The sequence below is a fragment of the Gymnodraco acuticeps genome, unplaced genomic scaffold (genome assembly GCF_902827175.1).
Source record: "Gymnodraco acuticeps unplaced genomic scaffold, fGymAcu1.1, whole genome shotgun sequence".
Taxonomy (NCBI): Eukaryota; Metazoa; Chordata; class Actinopteri; order Perciformes; family Bathydraconidae; genus Gymnodraco; species Gymnodraco acuticeps.
The window spans coordinates 924,508-944,874 of NW_022990152.1; the positions used below are offsets into that span (position 1 = coordinate 924,508).

At 45.0% G+C, this 20,367-nt stretch overlaps 1 protein-coding gene across 1 annotated transcript in view; it reads left to right on the plus strand.

Moving 5' to 3' along the window:
• Positions 1-20,367, plus strand: part of pard3ba (par-3 family cell polarity regulator beta a) — a gene marked incomplete in the record, with an annotated part of 78,097 nt that overhangs the window by 35,202 nt on the left and 22,528 nt on the right. Inside the window, 3 exon segments of the mRNA XM_034217336.1 lie at positions 9,564-9,674; positions 9,781-10,050; positions 16,658-16,769. Coding sequence (XP_034073227.1) covers positions 9,564-9,674; positions 9,781-10,050; positions 16,658-16,769 — 493 coding nt within the window.

A 20,367-nucleotide genomic window follows, 5' to 3' on the forward strand; every position in this document is an offset into this window, starting at 1 on the left:
CTTAAGAAATGACAATCACTTACTTATGTGTGTGACTTTATTTATAGCACATATAAAAGTGTAGGGACACATTTAGTACTGTACAGATTTTCTGTCCAAAACACAATCACGTCTACTAAGAAGGATGTTTTCAATTAATCCATAGCTGACATTTGCAGCGGCCGAATGGATTGTTGCTTTAAATGACCCTGCCGCAAAGTATTGTGGGAAGGCTTTTCCTTTAATAGAGACACACAAGGAAGCAATGAAGCAACGTTCCTTAGATCTAGAGAACCCAAACATCTTTTATCATGGCTGCACTTAGCCCTTCTGGGTCAGTTTTCCTTTGCATGCGGTTTCCTGTGCGTCAGAGGAAAAGAATGGCTGGACAGAGGAATCACACCAACGGAAAGCCTCGCTAGTGGCCACGACCTTGGCTGGACAACCTGGAAGTCACTTAATAGACTGCGTGTGGAAAGTGTGGAACTACACCACAGAAGACACGTGCAGCTGTGGATCAGTGCAGACAATGTCCCACCTACTGGAATGTGCCGATGCCCCCCGGTGCAGTCCAGAAGACCTGGCAGAACCTACCCCATCAGCTGTGGCCTGTGCCCGATACTGGCAGAACGACATCTGAGATTGCTATGGACTCGAAGAAGAAGAGGAAAAGATCAACGTGGTAATTGGTGTCTTTTGGTGGTCTTAAGCACCTTCATAGTGTAAGGGAAACTTCTGTGTAGCAATGCAGTGGGAGTCACCGACTCAGGAAGGAGACACGGTGGAGCAGGAGCTTTGATGTCAAACACTGATGGTTTATTTGGAGTTTCGGCCGGAGAATTCACATCACAAATCTAAGAGCCAGAGGTTCTGACTTCACGGTAGAGTTGCCACGTCAATTCTCAAGAACTCTACCTCAGACCCGTGTATTTAGCTAGTTCTGAGAGCATCTTCAACATGCTGCATAACAAGATAAAACCATAACACCTCTATCAGCTGACGCCAACAGGCAGGAACAGGGAGACAAAACACTGAGAGCACAGCAGCCAAGGTTACGAGGTGCGTGTGCTCAGTCAGGACAGTTTGAACTGATAAACTGGGTCAAAGTTATGGGCCTTGGAAAATATTCCACAACACATGGTACATTTAAATGCATAGGAAGAGCAAGCAAAGGAAAAGAAAGGAAGGATAGGTATAGACAACTATTTGAACGCTCCCTGGTTGTCAAAAGTGTTTTGGCATCCCAAAATCCCTGACATGTTTGTGTGGGTGTGTCAGCGGTGACTAAGCCGCGATGGGGGTGAACTGGAGGAGCATTACCTAATCCTGGCTGTGGTTAATGCACTGCAGGTGGATTTCTTTGATCCAGCATCTCATCTGGCATTTAAGGGCTGTTAGCTGCCCTGAAAAGGAAATATGCACTTCAAGAGAGTATTTATTAATGCTAGTATTCTCTTTAGTAAAATATGCATAAGGCTATACCTTTTGCACACAGGACAAACCTTCCTCCTGTGAATAAGCATTATGGCTCGCTCTCACTTCATTCATCTCTTTATCTTTACCATAAATAATATATGCTCGACCACAAATCACTTCCTTTGCATCACTTGACACGTATGGAGCGCGCCGACGAGGCCTGCTAATCATAGCCGACTTGAATACATGTTTCCATGGGAGGGAAGGTAAAGCCTGGCAGATTGTGGTCGTGTTACATGTGTGTGTTTGCCATAGGTTAGAATGATGAAATGGAGACAGCAATCATGCAAATCCCACAGAGGGTTAATGTATCTTATCGTCTGCAATTAGATGTTCTTTGTGTTTTCTCTATTTGATTCGAGGCAGTGCTTTATGGCTCTAAAGCTTATCTTTTATTACAATTTTTTGAAGTAAGTAAAACTCTGCATGTAAACATGTCCCAGTAGACGCACACCATACAAATATGAACCTGAAAATGAACATAATACGGCCCCTTTAACACTAAGCAATGAGTCGGCCGTCACACAGGGGATGTCGTCTTAAAAATGACAGCTATTTCTTAAATTCTTCATAATTCACAGTCTTGCACAATTTGCTCCCTGCTGCTCGAAATATAAGAAGCTGCCAAGTATCCAGTCTTCGAAAATGAGCTTTCTCGTAGCAGTCTCCCTACCTATTGAGGCATAATTCTAATTTACAACTTCGCCATGGAGGCAAACAGACACGGCCGCTATCACCTACGGCAGCCGCCGGAAAACAAATTAACTTCCTGCCTCTCCCGTTTCCACCCTCCATCCGGCGCGATGGGCAGCATTCCTGAAATGATGTGCGGGTTTATTGGAGTTGATGTGAGGCTGTCAGTCAAATATCAGAGGGACGGGGAATTGACAGTGGAGATGATGAGGAAATCCTCATGCATATATATCAGCTGATAAAGGGGCAGTGACAACAGGCCTCCCCGTCCTCCTTCCCTTTCACTTCCCCTTGAAATCCCGTCTCTACTCCCACTTCTACACCTTCTTCCACCACACCGTTTGTCTCCGAGCTCTCGTCTTATTTACAGCGCGGGGGAGTGCCGGCTCACTCCTCTGCAGTTTGACCGTGACGTTGCTCCAGCGAAGCAGTGGAAGAATTAATTACTTTATTCATAGGCTTCAAACGGCTTGTTTACCTCCTTCTTCCAGAGTTTCCCGGGGAAGTTTTTGGAAGTCTGTACTGTTTAATTACACTGTCTCTTGTCTAACTTCCTTAGTCAGCCACATCTTCTATTATATATCAGCTTAATGGCCGATAGCGTCTGTTCTGCAAGAGCTAATCACTCACTAATGTCCTCTTGCCATTTTTCAAGCTGCAGAGATCTCATTCAATATGTTTTATTCCTACCGGTAACGTCTGTGACTCATCCGACTGAGGAACATGATACGCACATTTGTACAGTGAATTATTACCCCCATAAGGTAATTATCAAATGAGACGGCGAAGCTGAGACTTCCATTTGTGTTGATCAGTTTCACGATCCATCAATTCCTATCGAGTTATGACATTTGGAGCGACCCCGAGGGAGGGTGGCTTTGAAGAGCAGACGCATCCGTATCGGCCAGACGGCTCAGTGGCATTTCGCCCCGCCGACTGCCCATCGCTCAGCCGCCAATTAAAGGTATTCACGTGGCCACAGGAAATAACCAATTTGCATTCACATCAGGGCGCCAGGAAGCGATTACACCTCAAAATGTCCCTTACAGTCATCTTCATGCCACGAGTGATGGATGGACTTCCTCTGTCACTTAATGTCTAATGACACACACATGCAGGACATCTGACGCCCAAGCACACAGGGAGCATGACCTCCGCCTCCCAGACGGAGAAGGTTAAGTGTTTCTTGTCCGACGATGTGTGGAGGGCCGCGGGAGCCCAGAGTGCGACCTTTCCCTCTCTGCCAATGGCTGTCATCTGGAGCCACGCTGACCTAGCCTTTTCCCCCAAGCCCCCAGCCAGGAAAACGCTATGAATCTTGCTTTTTTTCTTCACTTAAAACGTATTAACATAAAGCACCAGCGGGGTGGAGGAGTCGCTGTAGTCACCACCCAGTCACTGATGTGTTTTTTCACTGTGTACACACACAGCTGACGACGGCAGGGTGTGAGAATGCTCTCGTTAAATATGAAAGGCTTCCCTGACAGAAGTGGGCAGGGAAGTGGAAAGACGAGACAAATTGCCGATGGCGACGGATCTTTTTGTGGAAAAATGACACAAATCAGAATGCAAACAATTAAAGCAGAGACAATATTTCACCAGGCGGCAGAAACTCACGCAAAACCTCCTCATTGGCTCTTTTTCACCCATATTTCTTTACTTTCTCTCTCTTTCATTCCAGTTGTTTTCCCTTTCCTTGATCTCAATCTTTATCTCTCCTTCCCTCTTCCGTTCCCCTTCCTCTCGTAATGTCCCTGTTATCCATCATGCATCCTCCAGATTCTCCTTTTCTCTCCCTCCTCCTTTATTTCATCTTCTTTCTCCCATTCTTCCTTCCTTTGTTCCTCCTTCTTATGTCCTTACAGTATCAGAACTCGAGGGACTGTCCAGGCGTTGATTAAGATGATTACGCTCCATATCTGCTTCTTTCTCTTCCCCTGAGACCAATCTGCTGTGCGTTCATACCTGTCTGTCTGCCTCCATGTTGCCCCCCTGCACGTGTTACTGTACAGTCATTTAAAAAAGGAAATTCTACTGATTCCTCCCATTTTGACCTTTCATTATTTCCAGGAATGTTCTCATGCGTTTGAGTTAACCCACGTTCAAGTATAAGAGATCAAAATAAGGAATGATGAATCCTCGACACACACATCTTCCCCCCTGCATAATTCATTCGCTCTAAGTGAAGCTGTTTTAACTGCGATTAGCATCGGGTGGATCGAGCTGCAGTTTTATCTCTCACACTCTCCTTTTTTTATAAAGTGCTATCGCTGCTAATATCAGCCATTAATGGAAGCTGATTTGGGCCAAATTGTTGGTATGCGGCACAGGGCATATGGAGAGGAAGTCTGATAAATAGATTTAATTATGCCCAGTGGGGAAAACTCAGGACCTGCTGGCAGATGTGTCTTTTGTTTATATCGATCAAAGACGGGGCTTTCTGCAGAGGATTGGCTGATGGTGCTGTCAATCAAAGCGAGTGGCCTGGCTTGACCTTGGTTTTGGGTGGCGGTCTGCTTGTAGTCTGATCCCCAGTTCCACCAGGAAACCAGTAGAAATGTAAAGGGCGCTTGTTGTCTATTTTTTGCCCGCGAATGTCGTTCTGTCTATTTCCATCCAGAAATACTTTCCGACTTGTCTCACCGTAGCCAGAACAGGAGAAGGAGGCTGCGTGTTACATCACAACCCTCTATAGTGTTAATCTCTCTGTGTGTGTCTCCCGTTTCTCTCTCCGTCTGCTCCTCTCCCTCCCCCCTCTTTACTGCAAACTCCACAGAGATATGTGCACTCCTCTCCAAATACATACAGAGCAATCTAATTACTGCGATAACATTTCTGCTTGGCTGATTAACTGTTCTCCCCGCGCAGCTGCATTGCTTCTATATATTCCTAAGCTCCTTATTCCTCCCCAGCTGCACTTTCACGGGAGCTTTGGCTCACACACCCCTCTCTTTTCTCTCACTTTCTTTCCTCCCTTTCTTCTCTGCCTCTGCTTATTCTCAGTGTCTCGTTTATTCTCCAAGGCAGATCGTCTATTTAGCCTGTTCCTTTTAATTCCTTTTTTTCTCACTAACTCGTTGTTTTTCTCTTTTAACCGCTCTATCTAACTTTCATTCATTCTCCAAGACGAATAGGATATTTAGCCTGTTGTCTCAATTGCTTTAAACTCAGTGTTCTGATTATAGTGATTTTAAGTTTCGAGCATCAAACCATGAGGCTTGTCCAATCGCCTTGGACATGCATACCCAAGAATATCTTGCATGCTTTAATCTCCTCTGGGATGTTGCTACAGAGTAAAGAACACTGCAGAAAAAGTTACAGCAGTTTCTCTTCAAAACGTCTTGCCTTCTTGTCGTCGTCTGACTTCATTCTACTTTCCGGTTCTTGTGAACAGGTAGCATTAATTTGTGAGGCTAAACACGGCTAATGCGTATGTGGAGATTACCCATCCTTTGCAGAGGTTACAACCAAGAAAAGTCAATTTAATGAAACTTCACACAGCCATCCTTAACCGTATGTAATACACACGTCAGGTCCTCCTCCTCCTCGTCCTGATGTGACTTCAATCAATCAATCAATCAATCAATGTTTATTCATATAGCCCAATATCACAAATGTTACATTTGTCTCAGTGGTCTTCACAGTGTGTACAGAATATCAGTATGACAATACGACACCCTCTGTCCTTAGACCCTCACATCGTACAAGGAAAAACTTCTGGAGAAAACCCACAGTTTCTTCCTCAACACACACACTCTTGTTCCTGGTTATAACCACCCACCCGCCGACTCCCTGCTGAAAAAGCTTATTAAGATTGCAGACACTGCACAGCGCCAGAGTTCTTGTCACAATTGGAGAAAACAAAGCGCCCTTATTTCTGAAAGCGGAAGCGAAGAAATGACTTCTTGAAAGATTCATGGAGGAAAAGGGCTGCCGTCACGCTGTTAGTCTGCAGAGATGGGATGTTCAGTTGGTGGCTGCAGGAGTCTAATGCACTTTGTTAAGAGAGAGTTCAGTAATTGTTACGTTTTTCTAATAGACCTCCCTCTCCCTCGCTCTAATTGCACAGGTCAGGTCGGTGACATCAGCACACTGGCTAGCTGTGATCTCCCTGTTACATATAGAGCCTCATTAGAGCACGGCTAACGGAGCCCCCCCCCCCTTTTCCTCCACCTCCCCGACAGTAATGAGAATGACAGTAGCTGTAGTAATTACGGTCAGTCCAGTTTCTCAGCTGCAGCTTGCTTTGCAGCTCTGCGACTGGCTGGCCGTCCAAATCACGCTGTTGATTCTGTAAAGTGCCGTCGTCATCGTCAATGATTGCAGACGTCGTTTTTTCACATAGGATTCAGGAAAAGAAGAAGTCGTTGTGTCTTCAAGAAATATATATTCGAATGAGTCCCGAAACGGCTTCCTTAGGAAATAGATGACAACAAAAGTGTAAAAATATAATGTGAATGTATTTGGGGTTAAATCTTTTTCAGTTTTTTAGCATTTCCTTTAAAAATGGGTAGAGTGTAACATAGTGACATGAAGAGCTGCAACAATGTCGGTTGATCGACAGAAAAATAATGTCTAACTATACGTTGTTGTCAGATATACCCGGGTGCAGCCATGTAAAAAACATTAAACTACACTCCAGATATTCCTTTATTAAAGTGACAGTCCTTTATTACGGTGTTACATTGTTCATAATGAGAGGGGGAGACTTTTCTCTATATCATATAAGGGTGAATAGTGTTTGGATTTTCGTCTAACAAAACGTGAAGACATCTCCTTGGTCGAGTATAGTTTGCCTCAGCCCTCGTGTCAAATATACTCGCGGGAACTCTCTTTCCCAGAGTTCAATGCAAACACATCAGTCCAGAGTCGTCTACTTTGAAGCTGCCTGGCTAACAGAGGTGATGCCAGTGTGAAGGCGTGAGTCGGCGGGCTAATGATGACAGCGACACACTAATAATGGTTCCCAGTAGCTCCTGTGACAGTGGGGAGTGTATTAAATGGAACACCAGCGCAGACTGACTCACTCGGACCCCCTACCTCCCCCTAATGAGAGTTTGATGGAGTGGTTGTGTAGGTAGATAATGCCAAGTTAATGAGATGTCCTATTCCCTGAGACTGTTTGCCGTTCCCTACAGAGTATGTGTGTGTGTGTTGTATTGATGTATATTGCTGTCTGAGTGTGTGTGGCTGCCTACCTGCGTTACTGAGCAATATACAGATTTATAGTGTGTGAGTAACGTCGGTTTATAGAGCTGCTTTTGTAAATGTTTGTGCATTAGCTTTATAGTTCTGTCATTTATTTGTTTCAAGCTGCCGACAGGAAATTAACTGTCACATTTCTGAGAGTGACGGAGCAGAAACTGTCCTAAGAATTAATAAACGAAACAAAGGATAGAGAAAGTAATGACACAAAAAATAGTCAGAGAGAGAGAAAAGAGTGGGAGAAGATTTGGCGATGAACAAGGGGTGAGATAATAGGAGAGCGGGGGATAACCACCTCCCCCATGGCAGGTACATGTCTCTAATTGGGAGTCCCACACCCCCCCCCCCCCTTACTTCCTTCCATCTTCTTCCCAGACAATGCGGTGAGAAAAAGTGGCTTTCCTAATTAATGCAGAGATAATGATGGGTCCAACTGTGGACCTCTGCCCCCTTTGAATGTTGATTAAGGTGTGTGTGTGTGTGTGTGTGTGTGTGTGTGTGAGGAATGAATCTATCAGACAGCTTAGCAAGGTAAACCTGGGATTTTGGATAATCAGATATTTACGTGTAATATAATTACGTGTCTATTGATGCAGACTGAGAGAAATAAAGCTGATACTGCTTTTACTCAGCGTTGAATTCTATATGCTTATAAGTGAGGTAATTGGCAGGCTGCTTTTGGCTCCTGCATAATGTGGGTAGTGCTTAGAAAATCTAAATAGTCCCGAGAAGAAGAAAAAAGATGCTGCGGCAGCGCCCACACTGCTTCTGCGGCAAGTCATCTCTAGGAAGTGAGGTGGAGAAAAATAAGGGCTCAGCAGGAGTCACCTGAATACAAAATAAAGATAAAACAAATGCTGCAGATTTGAACTTGCTAAAATCAAGTGCGGTACACTTCATCAGTTTACCAGTAATTGGTTTACTACTCATTACTTAAAGGCCCTGCACACCCATACAGGTGTATTCAATTGAAACAAAGCATATTCTCACTAGACTCGACTGAATCCACCACATTTAGATAAAAGCAGTGTCCCTTCAAACGCTTGAGGTGAATCCTTTCTGCCAGACTCTTAAACATAGGACATACAAACTTAGTGAAATAAAAGAAGATAATTTGGTGTGCCAACTATCTGTGCCTTCTTCACAGCGAATCACAAGCCATGTGAGTGTCGGCTTTGCTGCTGGCAACGTTGAAACACAGAGGTATAAGTGGAGAGGAGATAAAAACATCACTAATTGGTTTGCAGGACGGTGCCAGGTCAATGTGGCTTCACTGCGGCTCTGATGCTGGCCAGGGCCAACAGGTTAGGATTCAGGCCACGTTCCCGCCTGTAGCAGTGAGGAGAAGTGCCTCGCTGTTAATGAGATAAACACAGACATTAGAGCGGCTCAGCGGGAGCTCGGAGAGGGCGAGAGGAGGAAGAAAAATAAGTAGGTTGTGAGACGGAGGAGGCGAAATAGCGACGGAGAGATATGCAATATTTACAGCGAAAAGCCTTGGGTAATTTCTTCCAAGTGTGAGCTTCATTAAAACGAGAACAGAGGTGACGAGTATATTTTGTAAAATGAGACTTCCAGAATGATGATAATGATGATGGTGGTCGTTATGGCAGAGTTGATAAGAAAAACAGAGCCCACTGTGGCGTAACGGCTTTTCTATTGGACAAAATGTTCAAATATTCATGCTCCATATGCTGCGTTACAGCTATAGCTCTTTTTCATGTGCCCACACACACACACACACACACACACACACACACACACACACACACACACACACACACACACACACACACACACACACACACACACACACACACACACACACACACACACACACACACACACACACACACACACTAGTGGATTGTCAGTGCCTGCTGCGACATTATACCCATATCCATCATTAAGCTTTTTCCAGGCAAAGCCACTAATGAACACACAGGAGTAAGACTGAGTTGGTTTCACAGTGTGTGTGTGACCGTGTAGAAATGTGAAGTCAAAGAATATTCGTGTGTCTGAGTTAAACAGCCTCTTTTCATCAACTCCTACGTGCTCTGTTGAATGAAAAAAACATATTATGGTGCATAAACCTTGCCTTCAAAATAAAAGCATGTTTGTCATCCTCCTGAGGTTTTAGTATTATAAAGGTCGTTCAGGTTGTTTCAAACTAACCTTTTTGCATTTGTGTCTCTTTTGGTGTTGTTCAGGTTTGGTAAGAAGAAGGAAGACAAGAGCAAAGATGCTGGCAAATCCTCCAAAAACAAACTGGAGGCCCTGAGTGAAGAGGAGCTGGACAGGATCCCGGACCAAAGAGACGGGTATGACTGGAAGGAAATATGTCTCTGTGTCTTTTTATAGTTTAAAGTTTGTATTTCCTTACAAAGTGTCCCTCTAAACTGCCGCCTTTCACTAAATGTCCGACAGCTATGAGCCGCGTTACGCCACTATCGAGTCTGGCCACGCCACCCCCGACTCGGCCTCCTTCCCCGACGTGGAAGACGACGACAGCGACCCAAACTACGCCCGCATCAGCAACTTCCGCCCGCCGCCATCGCCCCAGGCGTTTGTGAGTCGCACGCCCTCCCCCGCCCCGCCCACCGGGGGGTCCAACCCGCTGAAGGCCTCGGAGGAGGAGCTGGACGGCCTCTACGCCAAGGTCAACAAGTCAAGACCCCCGCCCACACAGGCAGACAGGTGATCACTCTTTATACTTTCAAGGACCAAACTTCTGCTCTTGATTTGACCCCACATGCATTGTAATACATATCAGTGTTTTTAAATGTGTGTGTGTGTGTAGCAAGTTGTGCAGGTACACCCAAGGTCACACACCATGGCTTGACCAGCATGACTGAGGGAGTATTTGCACATATCTAAATTCATGCGCTGCCAGAAAATGCATAAAACATGAATGCATGCTTACACTGTAGCAACACCCTTATTTATGCACACACCCACACACTCTTACATACACCGTCTCTCCCTGTTTCTCACCGTATTGACGTGCAAACACACACACACACACATACAGGGTCCAGGTGCAGCAGAGCACATCCTGAAAGCACAAGGTTGAATTTGAATTAAACTCTTTTCTCAGACCACCAGCTGTACCCTTGTCTGTTCACACTACGTACTATAATGTGTGCAAAGATGTCACAAGACTCAGGTGTGCAAAGATGTCACAAGACTAATAACGTTTATAAATGAGTACAAAAAGTGTTTAAGAGTCAGTTTTGCTGCACTAGCCTTCATTGTTAACCGAGTATGGATGTGAACACGAGTTGAATTTGAAAGTTTTCCTGCATGCCTTTCAAAGAAGTGAAGGTGGAGGTATCTAACAAGCAATTTAAGTCAATACAATGTAAGTAAAACGTATTATTGATGATCATACCCGGACGTCAGAGCCCACCGTATTATATATTATTACTGCTGAAGTTTCAGAGTTGAACTTGCAGCCGGCTTTGTATGGGAGACAGAAAAATATTAGTAAATCCAGAGAGGATTCTAATGCAAATTCATCATTCCCCGTAAGAAATAATACAGCCACATTAAAACTTCCCTCAACACAAACTCTCTGACAGAAATTACTATTGACTTGCAAATCAAAAAGCTAAGCCCCAGACACCCAATCTCATCCAGAGAAAGAGAAGAAACAGAGAGGAGGAGAGGGTTGGACATGGAGAGGAGACAGATGGGAACGGAGAGGAGTGACAGACGGAGGGACGCAGAGAAAAAGAGAACGCGGTGTAGAGGAGGGGAAGAAAGTGAGAGCCAAAATGGGAAGAGAGAAATGCGTAAATTCGAGAGGGAAGAAGTGACAGAGGAGAGGAAGCAGACAAAAGAGGAAGAGCGATAATTAGCCACAGTCTAGCAGCCTGACAGATCTGTTAGACCACTTTAGCTCTCATCCACTAGTGCTGGGTACTTCATTACCAGCCTGTTTTCTCCCTCTCTCTCTCTCTCCATCGCTGTGACTCTCGGTGTGTCCAGTCTCCGTCCCCCGGTTTCTCATAATGTATATTAGATGGTCTTTAGCATTAGCATGATGGATGAGGGGCCATCTTTGGCTTGTTAGCTTGGTCTCCAGGGACAAAGAAAGACAGAAATAAATGTTTATTAGCGTCATGAGTGGGCGGCCATATTGCCAAAACACAAATGAAAAGTACTCTTAAAGAGGCCATATTATTCTTTTTGGGGTTCTCCCGGTCCTGGAGTGTGTTATCTAGGTTTTTGTGCATGTAAATGGTCTGCAAAGGCTAACATCCCAAATCAGACTGGCTCTGGTTTCAGACAGAGGGTGAACAGAGGTGCTGCAGCTCAGGCAGAGCTTTTTGAACATTAAAACATGGAGACTTGTCCCAGTAGAGACACTACATAGAAATATGAACCTGAAAATGTTGTCTTTGTCTCCACTCCTGACACATCTTATTCATTTGTTTTGAAATGAAATCTAACAAATGTAATATTAACCATGCTTTAACACTAAGAGTGATAGTCCTACCTCCATACGAATAGAGGTATATTAGTAAGTATTATCAGGTAGTGTGGCCTGATGGGATGCCACAGTCACTCCCATCCACATGCTGCCTCGTCGGCGGTTATTTTCCACCTGCGGCTGGGACGAGGGCTCATTCACAAAGTCTGCACATCTGTTAAAACACAACGCAGCCCGCTAGAGGTTGGAACCCCTGTGCTTTCATTCACACAGACGTACACACAGCCAGAAATAGACACACACAGAGCCACCCACCTGTAGTGTTTTTCTAGGCGAGAAAAACCTGGTGTAGCCTAGCAACAATGCTGTGTGTGGTCCGGCTTTTTATGGCACCACACAAAAATCCTGGGTGTAAGCGTACCTACTGTGTGTGTAAAATATATATATATTCATGAGTTGAATTGCGTGTCGGAGTACGCTATGTTCCCACAAAGCACTCGTCGATAGCTGCGGCATGCACGTTTTTTTCATTGTTTCCAAGGGAACAACATCATCGTTTTAAGGATGCTGCTCATTATGCAAGTGAGACATCCTCAATGCTAATCGAGCTTTATCCAAATGTTTTTGAAGGTAAATGTGCACGCCTCAGCCCACTCTGTGTTTGCATAGTTGTGCCAACTGAGACATGATAGCCCCCCCCCCCCCCAACACAACTCCCCTCCTGTCAGAGCCCTCAACAGTGGACTCCGGCGCTGTCTCCCTAATTTACCGTTGGACATTTTCATTAGGCCTTCAATGGCAGGTGTGTGCCGTGATGGGCGTCACATCTGATTAGAGCTATGCTAGAGGCTGACCTGTGGAGAAAAAAAGGTTAGCTATGCTTGTCAAATTGTATTAGCCAGGAGGCACCGCTCGTAGCCGGAGCAAGAAACAGAGGAGAGGCCGAGGCAGAGAGAAGCAACGACTCCAGGGAGAGGGGTGTGTTGTCAAACGCACCGGTGTGCTAAGAAAAGCAAGATGAAGGCGAGCTTGTAAGCTAAGACAAATAAATGACACATCAGTGAGCATGCTCCCAGGTTTTTACAACGAGGAGTGCATGCCTTTAAGTTCACCTGACACTGCGGCAAAGTCAAAATCGCTGTAGACAGCCTCGATAATCGTGGAAACATGTTGTGAAAGAAGCTGCTTTGGATGTAGATGTCTCATTCCTGAATAGTGTTGGTTTTCTTCTTCTCATTTTGGAGCGACACAGATTTCTTCCCCTATAGAGAGGAAAGCAACCAGCGTGCAAAGCCACATTATATAAGAAGACATCCACATGCAGAAAACACAGCCTGCTAGGATTTAGACAACACCTGCCCTCGGAGGAGCTCAAAGAGGAAACACAACACATCATTAGTGTTGGCTGCGTATTAATTCTTTAAAGCCTGTTTTATTAGAGCTCTATCTTAGCGACTTCCTTTTTGCATCCAATCAGCTCCCAGCCTTTCCTTTGTTCGTGGTCAGTTACACGGAGGACTAGTGTTAGATTGTGAGTTCATCACGTTTCATTTTTATGGCTGAGCACTTAGCCAAACACAGAAACATGATGTCTGTTGTGTTAGACGCCATAGGAAACAGTTGCAGCTCTAAAGGGGGTCTGAAGTATGAGGGCATTGTAGTGTTAGTTACACCATGGGAAGTGTAGGATCCAGTGTTAGAGCAACAGTCTGGAGTTGGGACAAAAAGGAACATGTGTTTATGTAGGGGGACATTCAAAAGCCTCCAGTTTGGAGCTCCACAGAGTTTCTATCTGACTCTATTCCCAAAACTGTACCAGGAACTCAAACATTGACCACGCACTTTGATGTCTGCTTACCTCCAGCTCGCAGGCAGTGAAGAAAAAAAGTGCCTGCCTGAGCGTTTCCACTTTCCACCCCCAGTGTGTTGTGTTTAAATCAGCTGGCCGCAGCGAGAAGAAGTCACCAAATCAGCCGGCGGCGGCAGCGCACACTTCCTAATTAGTCTGCTCCCACACAGGCTCACACCACAGGATAGTTGCATTTCTCACACTCTCTCCCGCTACCCTTTCATATCTGAAGGTTTTTGTTCTCACTCCAGCTCCTTCTTTTCACTCATTTCCAAGTTTCCATCTCCGTCTTTATGTTGCTGTTTGGTTTTGCTCTCATTCTGTCTTCTGGTGCATCTTTCATTTCCTGATCCTGTGTCTCATCTCCTCTTCCTCTCGTCTCCATCCTCCTCCGGTATTACTTCCCTCTGTGCGCTCTCAGATCGACCTGCATAGTCAGATACTCTGAAATATGGATGGATTATGATACTTGCACGGAAAACACGTCCGGCTTAAGTGGTAGCAAATTCTGTGGTTGAGCTAATATGGCAAAATAAGACTTTATTGATGTATTGATTAGTTGCGGTCTATTTACATGTCCGACACTCAGGCTGATGCATATGAGCTTACCACCCTCTTGGAAATAGATGCTCAAAAAGGGTTCTTCCTGAAGGGCTGAACTAAACAATGTGGACAAGCCCAAAACCCTATTTGGTACGAGTGAGTCCCTCTAAGTTTAGACCTCCATACATCACATATAAAAGGTTTGTTTGAGGGAAGTCCGCACACATCCCTGGTTCCCATCGCAATCTGGCTTTAAGGTTGACTCATGTTAGATAGTAAATCTATCTAACACGGGGGTCTGTCTACAACCGGTCTGAGCCCAGCTGTCTCTCTGTGTCAAAAACAGTCAAATCATATTATTCTATCGAGAGCATTTTAAATCACCAAAGCTTTTTTCTGTTGTGTTCATGCAACTGGTCCCAGGTTTGCAGACAGGCAATCAGCAGCCGTTGTGAGCCTTCCTGTCTCCCTCACACACACATGTAGGACAGCATAAATGTGTCTACTTATACACACACTTATGCATCCTCTCCCTCTTGTGTCACTGTTTGAAAAGCAGCCCGCTAAAAGTGTCAGCCCATCAACCTGCTGCTCACCAAACTCCCCCACACTAATGTTTTATCCAGAATCAGCCTCTGTCTTCTGCTATTAATATGATAACATTTGGCGTTGTCAGTGATGGAGGCCGCGGCGTAATGAGATAATTACAGTATTGTTTCATTGGAAGAGCGACACGCACGCTCAATCAACATGGCAGCTTTAATTACGGGCCCAGGGATTGGCTAATGGGTTCGGTAGAAGAGGAGTGGCGTGACAAATAAATAAACACAAGTTGGCGTCATGCATCCGTTCTGTGAGGGTCCGTTGTTTGTTTGTTTGGGCATAGAGAAGAGCCCGGCAGAGGGTGAGTAAGAGCAATAAAAAGCAAGTAATAAGTGAATAAATAAATGATACGGGAGATTAGGGTGTGAATATCTGAACAGCATGGTTGTTGCAGGACTATGGGAAACGCAGATTAGTATTGATTAGCGTTGAAACAACCCACTGAAGCGATCTCGAGAAGCACGTTGGATATATCCTTTATTTAGGACGGAGTAGCATCTACAGTTTTTTTTGGAAACTCCCAATGGCAGCAGGCACAGCGTCATTTTTCATATCAACATAGTAGCCCTAAAGTGTGTATAACTCATTATGACATCTGTTCACCCGGTCACAGCGAGTCCCAAATACTCAATTACGAGGATTAACTCGACGTGGAAACACACACATTCCTGAGGTTCACACAAACACACTCTCAGCCAGATTTTCTAATTAAAGGCAGGGTCACAAGAGAGACTTAAACACGTAAGCTATGTACTTCACTAATGAACCTCTCTGCTCTGTGTCTCGCTCTCCTTCGGTCAATATCTGCCTGGGGGTCAGACCATTAGCATGTACAACACAACGCCCGTTTGATGAAGGCTGCGTGGGTGTTTACCTACCGGACAAAGGCCTTCCTTACGTGTACTTGTTTGAGTTTTGCAGGGCGGAAGAAGGGCTGCAAAGTTTGCCCCTTTTTTGTAATATTTGTACACAGTGTATCTCCCGCAGACGAAACGGCAAACGAGCAGCATATCAGTGTCAATATGAGATACGGTTTCCAATGCCGCCAGTAAACACAGATAAACGGCAGTACTATGTCGTACTTTGATAGCACATCGTGAGGATTGTGCTCACTCAGGCGCACCATTTTGTGTCTGGACTTGTGTGTGTGTGTGTCCGTACTCTTGTTTATGCATGCTCTGTACTCCCAGGTGTGCGTTACTTATCTAGCATTAAGGTCCAGTGAGCATGATGATGTTTCTCTTAAAGTTTTGTCCCAATTCTGTCCTAGTTCTTATCTTTTCATTTTGTGTTTTTTGTCGCTGAGGTATTTTTCTTTTTCACATTTCGGTCACTTGAAGGTCAGGTGCAGTGGGATCATTCGGGTGACGACTTTTCAATGCGTCTGCAGTTCAATTGAGGAGGCGCCGCATTGGTCTATGTCACTTTACAGTGAAAAGGCACATCCATCAAATGCCTTTCCCTCCTTTTTGTTGCTCCATTTTCCCACCTTGGTTTCCTCTGTCAGCTGTGGAAAGTTCAGTTCATGCACTGATGTCTTCTCAGAGGCAGTACTTTGTGGATATTATCTGCCTGCCCGTCAATCTTCCCGCGCTGTCAAGGGTTGTCGCTGCAAGGCAAGAAAAATACAGGTGGATTCAAGAAAAGGATGAACCTGAATCTGCCATGTTCCACCTGGCTTTTTATTCCCTTTTTAATCCCCAGCTGCGGTGAAAATTAAACCGTTTATCTGGATTTAGTTTAGGAATTTGACTTGAAGGCCATGATGAGAACCCTGTTGGTCTTTTCACCTAAATCCACAAGATTTAGCTAATAGCTTCTCGGCAACTATCTGCCATTTTTAACACCCTCTCTGTCTGTCTGTCTGTCTGCAGTGATCCACGTCTCCAGGGGCAACGCAGGGAGTACCAGCAGAACCGAGCCGCTCCGGGATACGATGAGCTGGAAGCCGCTCGACGCAGAGCGCTGGAGAACGACCCGAGTCGGGTAAGTGTGCATGCATCTGTTGTGCGTAGCTTTTTAGTTTACAAGGAGAGCTTTTTTCCGCTTCTTGCCCTAAATATCCATTCAAACGCCCAACACACAACACGCCCACTGGACACCATTTTCAAAGATTGAAATGTCAAATGAAGGAATACGTGTCTCCAGAGCTCTCCGGTGTTCCTGTGAGGCCGGCCTGTTTTCCCCCTTTGCCTTTCTCGGGCTATTTTCAGCTCCCTTGTTAACATTTTGAGGTGCCGTGTGCCACCGAGGCGCGCCCACTCTCCTCCTCATTTAGTTTATGGAGAGATCTATTAGACCGGTGACATTTCCATCCACCCTTTCCTTTAGCTCAATACAACCTCCCTTCGCTCTTCTCCCTCTGGTATTATTGTCCTCTTCTCTCTCTTTCTTTAACATAGTTTGGACCCAAGGGGCCTGACATCTCCCTGCAGTCGCCTCTCCTAAGCAAGCTGCACTGCTACATGTCCCTGAGCCTGTATCGATCCGGCCTGAGGAATCATTTCATTTACCTCCGTACACTCCGAACTCCACCGCGGAAATCAATAGCCATTTATCAGACATTTTAAAAAGGGATCTTATGAATTGCGTGCCCAAGGATGCAGAAAATCACACTTTGATCCAAATCAGAATTCTTTCAAAAGGGATTTCCTTTAAGCTTGCAAGGGAACTCTGGGATGGATCTACTGACAACACACCCAATCACCTGACAACGGGCTTCCTGCTGTGCTCGTGTCCTCGCTTCCACGTGTATATTGAGCAATGAAGCCCTGCCAACCAGTCTTCATTAGGCAGAGACACTCTCCGGCTGCTTTCCTTGAGGCCCAAAGGTCTTCATCACTCATTACACTTCCCTGTGCAGCATGTGCCGCCGCCTTCAGAACCCAAACACTGATGCAATTAAAGCGCAGCAAGCGTGAGGCGCAACCTCTGCCCTCATTTATTGTTTTTCACCCAAAAAAAAGACATAGGTGTGTCCACGGTGAAAGCCAGCGGTATGTTGGTCCCCTGAGGAGCCCGATAATGAAACACCCCGTCTCACAATCACACACACGTGGCGAAGAAACAGTAAAACCGTAAAACACCTGGGAAGTAATATCAGGTACGAAAAGAAAAGAGAGGAGATGGTAGAAGGCGGAACAATGATTGTATTGTACGAACAACTGGAAATAAATCTATATTTTCCAATCAGTTCTCAGTAGATATAGTAAACAGAACTGTGTGGATGCAAATATATAAACATTTGAGACTGGAATAAGACAGAATTGAGTGCTTATGTGGATGGTTGCTACCTTTTAGTTTCTGTGGAACTAACTGTGTCCACACTACATTACTCCACGAATATTTACCCGTTTTCTCTCTCCGTGTTGTACAACTATAGCGTAAATGCGGCCCACTCGAGCGCGGCACTCTATCTCTGGCTTTGGCCTTGTGTGATCAGCCTTTTAGCTGCCGCCTCAACCACCAGCGCCGCGATGCTCTTTTATGCTATCTCTGTAGCCTTGAATGGTTAAAAAGGTTTATCCAAGCTCTCCACACAAGACCAGGAGCTCCCTCTCTGAGTGGTTTATACGTGAAAGGAAAGACGTGTGTGTGTGTGTGTGTGTGTGTGTGTGTGTGTGTGTGTGTGTGTGTGTGTGTGTGTGTGTGTGTGTCCATTTGCTCGAGAAGGAACCCACTAAGCTACGTTGGTGTAAACAAAAGCGTGGATAAAAGCTTGTGGTTCAGTATCTATTCATGTCTCTGTTTATTTTCTCAGCGGTCATCCATATACATGATCTCGAGGTGGAGTTGTGTGTGTGTGCGCGCGTGTGTGTGTGTGGAGAGCCACGTTTCAGTGGGTGTGTGTGCAGCTAAATCCGGCCTTCAAACAGGACTTCATGTCCCCCTCCTCATCTCTCTCCACTAACCCCTCTCCCTCCGTGTCCCTGTCTTTCTATCCGTCTCTAATTTGACCCTTCCCCCTTGTTCCCTGTCTGTGTATAGGTCACACTTGTAATTATGACAATCACACTGTCCCCTTCTCTCTGTCTATTTTCTCTTTATGCTAATGATAGGCTCTCTGTAATGTCTTGATGGCCAATTAAGCCACATGGCGTTTTCTTTTCATAGACTCCTTTGTTCTGTAAGTGGGGAATAACTTTTCATATGACATTGTTATTGTACAGACGGATAAAGTTTCAAACTCAATATTTCCACAATCTACAGTAGAATGTTGTTCTTCACATTCGTAAAGGGATAAACAAGGGGTCTATTGTTAGTGAGAACGTCATTTTTTCCAACATCGATGAAGCAGAGGCCCAGATATCCCATCTTTAAATCCATTGTGTTATATAAATGTCCAATATCCATAGACAAACTGAAAGCAAGTATAATACTGTTTATAGAGGATAGTAGTTTGTACAAAATTATTTCTGAATAAAGCAGGATTTTGCAATTATCAAAAAGTGTTGAATTTTGAAGAAGATTTCGACTTCTCAGGTAGCAATCAAAATATCATGTTTTCTGTTTTGTAAAAGTACTGATCATGTGACTCCAGAGTCCATGTTATCCAGTGTAACAAAGACGCACACAGTATAGAAAACACACACACATACGCCCATGAACTCATCTTATCTTCAACTCATTACCCTGCGAGTCGTAAACTACAGTGGCAGCACATGTGACACCTTAATGAACACAGAAGTCATTGAAAAAGCACACACACGACTACACACTCAGTCATTATAAAACACACACACAGAGGCACTCGCAAAAGTCCAGATACGACTTGTCATCCGTCGCGCAGCTGTTTTCTGTACTTCTCTCTAATGTCGTGTGTGTGTGGACATCCATCACCTTGATGATATTTTAATGTCACATCCTCGGGCTGTCTCAATCTCCCCCCCCCCCTTTCACTTTTTCTCTCTCCCACACGTCGGCCATCACTTCATAAATAAACCCCCACATCATTAAGTAAACACGCAGCAGCCTGTCACTGTGATAGATGGCCCACACACACACAAGTACTGGTAGTATGTGCCTACAGGCAAAAGCCCCGTTGGGTTTGTGCGCCCCCGGTCCTAATGATGTGCACGTATTCAACTGTGATCTGAGAGTTAGGAAGTCAGAAAGTTATTACCAGCTGCAGATGTGACCGCTGGTTATATATTGATATTTATTCACTGGTGAAATCTGTTCCACCACTGCGTTTACCTCGCAAGTGCCTCCTTACATCACTCCCTTTTTCTCTCGCTCACCTGAGGACACAGTGCTAATGGGGGTGCTGGCAGGCCGTCCTGCTGTGTGTCTACTGTTGGGGAAGCTGAAAGCTGCTTATAAAGACAAGAGGGGCACCCGAGGGAGATAATAAGGGAGTGGCAGCGAGGCAGGAGAACAGTGAGGGGGACATGTGTTTACACAGTGGTGGAAAGTACTAAAGAAACAGCTGTACATGTTTTAAGGTACCTGTACTTGAGTATTTCCACCTCTACTCCACTATATGTTGGCAGCAGACTTTGTACTCTTTTGCAGGTAATGTTATTAAGTGGAGCCCTATTATGTTATTTTTTGGGGTTTATATTTTCATTTTGTGCCAAATCAT